General features: G+C 39.8%; 1 protein-coding gene across 1 annotated transcript; it reads left to right on the top strand.

The window, feature by feature from the left end:
• Positions 1-2,306: 2,306 nt before the first annotated feature.
• Positions 2,307-4,617, top strand: LOC122030005 (BAG family molecular chaperone regulator 2-like). The gene is made up of 4 exons (XM_042589160.1): positions 2,307-3,503; positions 3,586-3,842; positions 3,914-4,060; positions 4,143-4,617. The coding sequence occupies exons 1-4, from the start codon at positions 3,293-3,295 to the stop codon at positions 4,413-4,415; spliced, it is 888 nt and encodes a 295-aa protein (XP_042445094.1). The 5' UTR covers positions 2,307-3,292; the 3' UTR covers positions 4,416-4,617.
• The last annotated feature ends 6,372 nt before the right edge of the window (positions 4,618-10,989 follow it).

Here is a 10,989-nt window from a genome sequence, read left to right on the forward strand (position 1 = left end):
TTATATGTTATCATAAGTATATATTTATAATATACATATTAATTAAGCTATTAATAATATATATTAGTTTTATTTAATAATTTTTAATAAATTATTAATATAATAATTAACTCTAATTTTAATTTTCACTCCATATGTAAATTTGTTTATAAAAAAATAATTTCATGAAAATATTTTATAACATTAGAAAATAAAGCATCACAACCCGATAATAGCATAAAATATAACATAATTAAATCAAAATTAATTAATAATTAACTTATTAAAATTGAATAACTTGTGCATGCCGCATCCTCTATCTTTGCACTCATTTGTTTCTTTTAAAATTATTCTACACCTACCATCTAATTTCTAATTTTAGACGTTGGATTCTTGGATTTACAAAATCCACGCCAATTGTAATGCTATTGGATTTACAAAACAAGTTGAATTTTGTAAACCCAGCATTCCAAACCCAACATTTCAATCACTCTTAAATATCAATACTAGCGTTGGTGTTGAGTTTCACGCTGGTACTAGGTACAGTCTTTAAAGATCAGTACTAATAATGATATTGATTTGCACCATATTGGTGGGGTGCTAATTTACCCAAACCAACACCATTGTTGGTATTAGTTTTCGTAAACTAATATTATGTTAGTATTGGTTTGTACAAATTAACACCAACAGTGGTATCATCATGGTACTAATTTAAAATCAACATAACATGATGCTGATTTACGTAAATCAGCACCAACATGGTGTTGATGTATAGAACAAATCAGTATTTGTGCTGATTTATGCAAACTAGTAACAATAGTAGTATTGGTTTACATAATGTGCTGATACTGGTCTTTAAAGACCAACACGTTTGAGCTGATTTGTAAGAATTAACATCACCTTGTATACAGGAGAGAGAAAATGATGACATCTTACATACAGAAGAGGGTTACATGTAGATGAAAGATGGATTAAAGAAATTGATCTACCGACCCTCAATAAGAAGTTGTGTTGGTGGGTTGACAAAGAAATTGATCTACCGAAACGACCCTCAACATCGACGAACAAATGTCTCCTCTAAAAGCATCAATCTCAACCTATGTCAAGGATGGAGAAAGAAAGGAAATCAATTGAGAAAGCTTGTATTGCGACATATAGACAAGGAATAGGAGAAGATTAGAAATAGTTTTTATGATTATGGTGTCAGGGTAGAATATTTAAATTATCATCTAATTATTTTCAGTTCGATCTCAATTATAATATATTTATAGATCTCAATTATAATATATTTGTAAAAAATTTTCTTCTAAATGATAGGTAAATCAATCTCATGAAATAGAAGAGAAAAACCAGAACAAATTCAATGACATTGCCTACTTATAAAAAAATGTCACTTTACTCACTAATAACTCCGGTCAACGAAAGATTCTAAGAAAACATCAAACAAATATTTATCATATACCGTCTAATTTATTATAAAAAAATTATTATGCTCTTCTAATATTTTAGTAAATGTCAATTTGCACCCAATTATTTTCAAATCTCAGTCCAGTCCGCACATCAAATTATTATTTTTTAATCTTAGATTCTTCCAGAATCCCCCCTTCCAAGGGTGGAACTCAAGAAAAAGGAAAATTTATATTTTTCTCATTTTTTTTTTAATTTCAAAAGCCTCTAAAATTTTAATCTCTATGACATTTATTTGTCCGGAGGAAAATCATAATAATATATTTTTGATATGCTGTGTCATTCCAGCTGCACGTTTTACGGTAGGATTTTTTTTTTTTAAAAAAAAAATTGTATTATAAGAATGACAGCTATGGAATTATAGCTCTTATAATATAATTTTAATTTGTTAAATCATATGGTAACAGTTATGAGTTTATAATTGTTATAATATAATCATAACATTATAACAAATTCATAATTACTATAATGTAATTTAAAAATTTATAATCATATTGTAACAACTATGATTCTGTAGTTACTATAACACTGACTTAACATTATAGTAATTATGGTCTATGAACTCGTAGCTTTACATCGTAATTGAACAAATCATGATAAAATTTGTAGCAAATATGGTTCGATATCAGCTATAATATAGATTTAATGTTGTAATAGTTATAGACCCATATTTGCTACAACATAATTAAATAAGATCATGACTATGTTGTAGTAGCTATGAGTCTACCATTACTATAATATATTTAATATTGTAGTAGCTATGAATTTATAATTGTTACAATAGATTAAATAAATTATGATTATATTATAATAGTTACGATTTAATAGTTGTTAATAGCTATATATATATATATATATATATGTGTGTGTGTGTTAGAATACAAATAATTTATTGTCGGAGATTTTTAGGAGACTTATTTGAATTTAAAAATTACACAGAATTTAAATTCAACTGACAGTTGAGCTGACCTAAGCAGATGATCTCAGACTGCCAACAAGGACTAGTTTTTATTCAAGTGTCAATCTCAGAGTGACTGAGTAAGGAGAGCGTCCCAGCAAAGAGAGGTCGGTCGGGTCGAGCAGACAGGTCGGGTTGTCAAAGAGACTTGCCGAGGCCTGCGAGTCGCAGTTTCCTTGAAACAGATTCGCCCATCTCCGGCTGTGGTTGCTGTGTGTTCTCTGTCTATGATCGGAGTTCGGATCAATGGCCAGAATTAATGATTTTAATGGTTATTATTAGCCGAGCAATAAAATGACCACCGTTTCACTCAAATGTTGGTTGTTCCACTTGGACAAATTTTGCCCCGACCGGTCCGACATTCGTTGCAAAGGTCGTACTCGCACACGAGTGAATTTAGTTCAATGTAATTCGGACCTTAAATTTGCACCCTCTTATGCACCCACACGTGAAAGAGAGTTTCTCCTTATATATTTATTCACATCCTTAATATATGTGAATCAATATAAACTAACAAAAATATCTTAAAAGTTTCAATATTAAACTATAGTCCATTCACAATGAAACATTTTTCCCATTTCTTCTTAATTCACTTATTCAACATATTGTTTATTAATCTTTCTCTTCGTCTTCATCTTCGCCCACCAACTCTTTAACTTTTGTTCTCCGATGCTTGTTATTTTTGTTTGTTTATGACCTCTTTACTCAATTCCTTATCATTCCCTTGTTTCTCCTCTTCTTCCTTCCGCCATTGACGAAGCTTCAACAAGGAGGCAACCGGAGGCGAGGCGGCGATGCCATCTCCGCCCTAAAGTTTTCATCTTGCGCTCGATTTGATCTAAAAGGAGTTGACTTGCCGCCGTCGCAAGCAAGATCGAACCATTAAGAATGCCGGCGACGGCGAAGTTTGCTCCTGTAAAGGAGTCGCCGTCGGCGGAGTGGGAGGTCCGACCTTGCGGGATGGTCGTCCAGACGCCGTACGCTGCTGCCTCGTCGGCGGCGGCTGCCGCCGCCGTTCCTCCCGTCCCCAACATCCGCGTCAAGGTCAAGCACGGCGCCGCCCGCCTCGACATCTACATCAGTTCCCAGGCCTCCTTCGGTAAGCCAGCACTTCGATTCACCTCTGTTCCCCTCTTCTTCTTCTTCTTCTGGTTCGATGAGCGCGAGGTGTTCGACGGCAGGCGAGCTGAAGAAGGCGCTGTCGGCTCAGACGGGGCTCCACCCGCTCGACATGAAGCTTATCTACAAGGACCGGCCGCGCCCGTCGACGGCGTTCCTCGACGTCGCCGGCGTGAGGGACAGGTCGACGGTGGTGCTGGAAGAAGACCCCACAGCGCGCGCCAAACGCCTGCTCGAGATGCGCAAGGCCAACACGATGGAGAAGGCCGCCAAGTCCGTCTCCGCCATTGCCCTCGAGGCCGATCGCCTCGCCTCCAAAGTAATCGTCCAATCCCTTCCCTTCCCCCATTTCTCCGCGCTCCTTCTCTCCTCGCCCAATTCATCAAACAGGTGTCGGCGCTGGAGGCGATCGCCAAGAACGGGGGCAGGGTCGCCGACAACGACGTCAACAGCCTCACTGAATCTCTGATGAACGTGCTGGTGAAGCTGGACGCCATTGCCGGCGATGGAGACGCGAAATCCGACAGGAGATTGCTGGTAAAAATCACACCTTTGCTCTGGCTCGCCATTCTCCAGCTGTTCATTCTTCATTCATGTTCATGGTTCCTGCCGAGAACAGATGAAGAGAGTGCAGAAATTTGTGGAAACACTCGATTCGATCAAATTGAAGAACAAGAACAACTCGATTGAACAATTGCACAAACAAGAACATCGAAACAAGCATTCATCTCAGCATCCAATGCTGCCCAAGGCGCCGGTGGTGATGACAATGAACTGGGAAACGTTCGATTCCCTCTCGACGCCGTCGGCCTCCACCGTCACCGTCACCGCCGCCGCCACCTCCTCCGCGCCGCCCAATCCTCACGCGAGCCTCAACTGGGAGCTTTTCTGAGCTCAACTTGCATTGCCATTGAAGTGACCTGCCATGGAAACAATGATCGATGTGTGTGATTGCATTTTGTTGCTGCTCTTTCAATTCTGTTTAGATGATGATATATATATATATATATATACTTTTATCGACTTCTTTATCGAAAATTCTTTTGTGTATAATAAACTCTCAGTAATCATGTCCGATCTGCCATAGCAACTAAGTTCCATTGTGTTTGGTGTGATTGTATTATTATTATTTTTTAAGCTTAGTACAGAGATCAAATCCCAGGGTGGAAGTATATTCTTGGGAAAAAACTTCTCATACTGTTTAGTCATTTGACAGTTGATTATAAATTAATTTAATAATTTATCTTCCTTTACATTATTCAGGGACTGATTTTAAAAGGTATTTAGAATGAATGTAATATCGTTTACTATAATAAATTTTATTGTATTTTGTTTTGAAACCATAGGGCAGAAAGAAGAATTTTGTGCAATGTCTACTTAATGGCTTACAAACAAGTCATGGTAAAATAAAAATGATCCAATCGATGATGTCGACTCTTATCATCGACATAGATACAAGCTTGTTACTTGTTCAATATGATGATGTTGGCTAAGGTGGTGATTCCGGTCGTCTTTGCTCTAGCCTCATGGAGACAAAGAGGCACCAAGGCACATTTCAATGTTTGAGTTTAGGGTTTGTTGGACAAAATAATCTACAAGAGATTTTGAAAATTTAGCCGAATTTAAATTTATAAATTTAAATTCAATTTATCAGTTGAAATGACCTGAGCTGATAATCTTAGGCTACCAGTAGAGGTTGATTTTTACCAAGTGTCGAACGTAGGCTTCACAGTGGCCGACCAATCCGAGCGAGCGTCTGGCTAGAGTCTCGCCGGACGAGCGAACTGAGCGAACCAAGGACTGCGATAAACATAATTTCCTTGAAACATATTCACCCCACCTCCGGCAATGTTTGAGGCTTTCTCGGGTCGTCTGCCTTTCAGGATACAATGGTGAACTGTGATTCTCACCAAGCACCGATGGTCATAACGAACTGAGAGGTACCCGACTGTTATCACGGGCACTCCGCCGAGCAAGAGATGCATGATAGAGGAAAAAGGGAACGTAGGTGGAGAGCTTCTGCGTCATGCTCACACACGAGTCAACTTGGTTCAGTACAATCCAAGCCTTGGATTTGCATCCCCTGCACATTCACGCATGAGAGAGAATTTCTTCCCATACATTTGTTCACATCATCAAAGCATGTGAATCAATATAAACCAACCAAAATACCTTAAAACTCTCAATGTGGGACTAAAGTTTCATTCCTAATGGAGTTTTATATCTCTTTTCACCTCTTATCTATTCACATATATCCAATAGGGTTTAAGTTCGAAGAAGTTAATGAGATCGAAATAGAGTAGATTGCATAGCTAGTGGTATCAAATGAGGGTATCAATGTGAGCAATCTTCGACACTTGACGTGATAATGCAACATGATAGGTCATTTCGCTCTCTCTTTAAAGCCCCCAACACTATGTGCTAAGATGATAACAACACTCGGTATGTCTTAGTATGTCTTCTTCAATGTCTTGATCATTTGCATTAATGACTAGTAGCGACCCGTAATTTATCTTATTCGTGTTGGCCTAGGGATGGATTGATGAGGTACTGGGGGCTAGCGAATCGCCTTTTACCACATAAGATGATAACAACACTTGCAGAATGAAGTAAAGTAAGGGTTAATTCTCGATGAAATCGAGAGAAATATCCTTCCATGTGATAGTTTGCTCAGTTTCTTTATTTATCTTTCTACAAATAGTTATGGGGCTAGCTGTATAGGATGTATGGATCAACATATGACCGTAAAATAAGATGATAATAATACCATACCTTACTCAATCTCCCCTTATAAATATTAGATTCTCGAAATGCACTTCGCCCCTTTAGTGTCGGATATGGAATTATTTACTCTAATATTGTATAATTAGTGGAGTTGGAGCTCATAACAACTAGCTGTTACCTTGTGATTCCAATCCAAGGTAAAGACAAAGATAAATATGTACCATCTAATTAATCATGGAGATGAACCATTCGATCCCATGGAAGTTTTCAATCGAGCAAATATGATTAGTGATATGAGGAGTATGAAAAGTTATCATGGGTGTAAAGCAAGTCAAATCGGCATACTAAGTAAGGTCAAAGTCAAGGGAAGTCAACGACCATCTTTTCTTGGCTGAGTCAACTAGTTAGAGCCGACCGTCCAATCTCCCAAGATTGGCTTGCTAAAGCCAATCGACCAGTCTTCAAAGCTAATCTTCCAAGGTCGAGTCATCAGAGCCAACCGGTTATTCTTCCACGACAGACCCGCCAGTCATTCTGATAGACTAAGTAGCACATGGGCTCCATATGAATTGTCAAAACATATGGGTTGTCAGAACACATAGGCAGTCTAAACACGTAGCTTGTCCAAATACGTGGAGTGGTATAAGTGACAGTGTGATCCTCACAAGATCTTTATAGTATAAGACATGAGTGACATAACCCTTTGATATCTGTGACGTGATATATTTTTTATTACAAATATAACATCTAATTAATGCGAGGATTATAATTTATAAAGTATTATAAAAGATCCCTTCCTCACAGACACAGGTATGTTTTCATCCAAACAAACTCAACATTCCTACATTGTTCATTTATCTTTTTTATCCTCCATCTCACTAACTTAAACGTTGGAATGACTATGCCATAGGCCCCTGGCTGATTTACTGACACTCTCCTCCCTCCCTTCTCTGTGTGTTTGCAAGCCTTCCCACTTTGAACTATCATTCCAGTTAATATTCTAGGTCAATATTCTAGGTCAGCTCATCAGTGGTCCAGCTTTACTGATTTTGATGATTCATTTTGTGATATTGATATTCCTATAACAAGCCCAACAATCTTGTCTTCCGATCTAATGGAGTTGGTGGAGACTTTATTCTCCTATTGTTGTTGCATGACTTTCAGACATTAAATTGCAAGCTGGACTCCAATACCTTCTTGTGTTTCAGCCCCACACTTGTGGAAGCTTGTCGGCTTCTTCTAACTCACAAGCTTATCATTAGGGTCCTTTTAAGTTTTAGCCCCCCATATTAGACTCAATCCCATCGACAACCAAGATAATATCATACCGAATGACTTTAGGATAAAGATGCTAATAGTTCACATCTTTAAGTATTTTAAAAGAGTAGGATATATTAATCATCTACAATGTTATTATGGGCACTCTAGTGTAATAAAATATATATATATATATAGGTATTCTTTTGATACTAGATAGATGATCTTTTGATTTGCCTGTGATATATATATGGTACTCAAAAGTCAATCTTTAAAATATTTATTGTATATTCTGAATAACACAATTTATGTACACTTAAAAGTTAAACTTCAAAATATTTACGATAATTTATTAAAAAGGTATACATAGATTTCTAAATTAATCAAAAAGTGGACACTATTTTGACATTTATCAAAACATATGATTTTCTCATTCTACTTTTCTTATCAAAACTGACTTTTTCTCTTCCTCTCTCTTTTGTCTCTTCTTTTTCATCTTTCCTATACATGCAAACTATTTTCTCTATCCTCTTCTCTCTTCTCTTTCTTTACTTGTTTTGCATGCATAGCGTGAACCTGATATGCAAATAATATTAGACCCTCAGTATTTATAGTTTAGTTAATTTATTTGATAATATTTTAATATCTCCGGAGAAACCGAAATAAGTAATGGAGAGAACCGTTGGACTCCTTACCATCTCAGAAATTCACACGACCTAAAATGGATGCAATCAAAACTTTATAAGTCAATTAATAGATTTCAATCGAAATCGGCTGAAACCCTACATTGGGCATGATATGAGAATAATATTTTAATACTTTCAGAGAAGCCAAAATAAATAATGGATAGCATATTTGAATTTCTTACAACCTCAAAGATCCACAAGACTTAAAATAAGTGCAATCAGAGGTCTTTAGCTCAATTAGTGAATTTTGGTCGAAACCTATTGATTGACCTAAAGAGCTCCGATTGCACATATTTCAAGTCTTGTGGATTTCTAAGATTGTAAGAAATTTAAATATATTATCCATTATTTATTTTGGCTTCTCCGGGAGTGTTAAAATGTTATTTAAAAAATTGATCGAAATCCCATGTTGTACTTGATATTAACTCATATCAGGATCAACGTGGGATTTCAATCGATTTTGATCGAAATCCATTAATTGATCTAGAAAACTCCAATTGTAGCTATTTCATATTCTATGGATTTCTAAGGTTGCAATGTGTCCAAATAAGTTCTCCATTGTTTATTTTAGCTTCTCTGGATGTATTAAAATATTATTGAAAGAATCGACTGAAATCTCACGTTGGACTAGAGAAGTCAAAATAAACAATGGAAGGTATATTTAGACTTCTTACAACTTCTGAAATCCAGAGAACCTGAAATGGATGCAATCGTAGTTTTCTAGATCAATTAGTGAATTTCGACCAAAATCGATTGAAATCCTATGTTGGGCCCTATATTAACTCATATCAACCCAGCATGGGCTTGATATAAACTCATATCAGGCCCAATATAGGATCATTGGGCTTGATATGAACTCATATGAAGCCTAATGAGAGATTTTGGTCGATTCTTTCAATAACATTTTAATAACTCTAGAGAAGTTGAAATAAACAATAGATATTGATCCGGTAGTAAGAGTGGAGTCCCGTGCGGGATAAAGGTCAACGACATGGAGGCAAAAGCCAAGATAGTCAACCTAAAGGTGTCGCCGATCGGAAGGCCACCTGGCTGATCGGCCATGACCGCGCCCAATGCGGCGCAGAAACAGCTTAGCCGCGGGCCGTGTTTCCGACGCTTATTAGTCCGCCTAGGAAGGTTGAGGCACCGAGCGGCCTGTTCGCTTGAATGAGTTGTGAATCAACGAAGACTCCCGTCCGAGCATGTGTCCGAGCGGCCCTCCCGCTCGGACTAGTACACGTCCCGTTCCGGACGATAGTGGGTCACTGCATCTCTCCCGGTCAGGCTAGCAACAGACAAAAAGGAGTAGAAAAGGACAAAGGGGACATCCGGTGATATCCCTCTCGAGACAGCGACAAACAGCATGGTTGGCGGCCGGACCGGATAGAGAATCGTACAGTGGAAGTTTCCACTATCACGTCAGAGATATGCTCGGACAGTTAAGGTATGGCGTCAGACGCACTTTTCTGACACGACTATTTCTAGGTATGTTTTGAGGAGCGTGCATGCTTTGAAGAGCGCGCACGCCCCTCCGGGAAGCCCTATATAAGGGCCCCCAACCTTCGACGGAGTTATGCATTCTCATCTACTGTAGCTCTTGGTCTCGTTACACTGTTTCGATCTCTTTTCGCCGGAGTTGACTTGAGCGTTGAAGGGACGTCGCCGGGAACCCATTCCCGGCCCGATTTTGTGCTTGCAGGTTTCCATCGGAGGCTCACACCAGTCGGAGGATTGTACGTCGTCCATGAGAGCGTCACGTCCCCAGCGTCTGTCAACTCAGCACTCGGACAGGATCAAATTGGCGCCGTATGTGGGAACGCACCTGAATCTGAGCGGAGAAGATGGCAGAAGCTGGACGTCAACATACCGTGACACTCTCCCAAGAGGAGCTCGATGCGCTCATCCAGGCACGAGCAGCGAAGATAGTGGAGCAACAGCAAAAGACTCACGCCGAGCGATTGGCACAGCAGGCCACCTCGGCATCAGGGGGCCGAGCGGCACTAGAAGACCGACCGGAGCAATTTTCTACGTGGGCGCAGAATAGAGGGTAGACCGGCACGCCAGGAGAGGCACCCGCTGCCCCTATTCCCTTCCATCGGGCCTTGTTCCAGACTCCGTCCGAGTTGGCCCAAGTCAACCAAGGATCATCCGATGAAGCGCCCGTGCGGGATGCTAGGAAAGGAAAGGCGCCTCGATCCAAGTCATCCTCCGAGCGGATCAATCGCAAGTTCTCTGAGGCGATTCTACAAGACTCGCTCCCAAAGCATTACGCTCCGCTAGCAATCGGAGAATATAATGGGACAACCGACCCGGACGACCACCTCGGTAAGTTCGCCAACGCCGTCACTCTTCATCAATACACCGACGGAGTAAAATGCAGGGTCTTCCTCACCACCCTGTCCGGTTCTGCACAACGTTGATTCCGGAGGCTGCCGGACGGATCGATTCGAAGTTTCAAGGATTTTCGAACGATTTTCCCTCACCACTTTACGAGCAGCAGGCATTACCAAAAAACCAACGTCAGTCTGTTCTCCATGAAGTAGGGGGCCAGAGAGACTCTCCGAGCGTACATCCAGCAATTCAACCAGGCCGCTCTGGATATTCCCGCAATCTTATCCGAGACCATGATGCACGCCTTCACCCAGGGGCTGATGGATGGCGACTTCTTCCGCTCGCTCATCAGAAAGCCGCCACGTGATTATGACCATATGTTGAAAAAGGCGAGCGAATACATCAACGTGGAGGAAGCGCAAGCGACCCGAAAGAAGGAAACACCGACAGAGTTAGCAGCACCGACCG

The sequence above is a fragment of the Zingiber officinale genome, chromosome 10B, assembly GCF_018446385.1.
Source record: "Zingiber officinale cultivar Zhangliang chromosome 10B, Zo_v1.1, whole genome shotgun sequence".
In the NCBI taxonomy this organism is placed as follows: domain Eukaryota; kingdom Viridiplantae; phylum Streptophyta; class Magnoliopsida; order Zingiberales; family Zingiberaceae; genus Zingiber; species Zingiber officinale.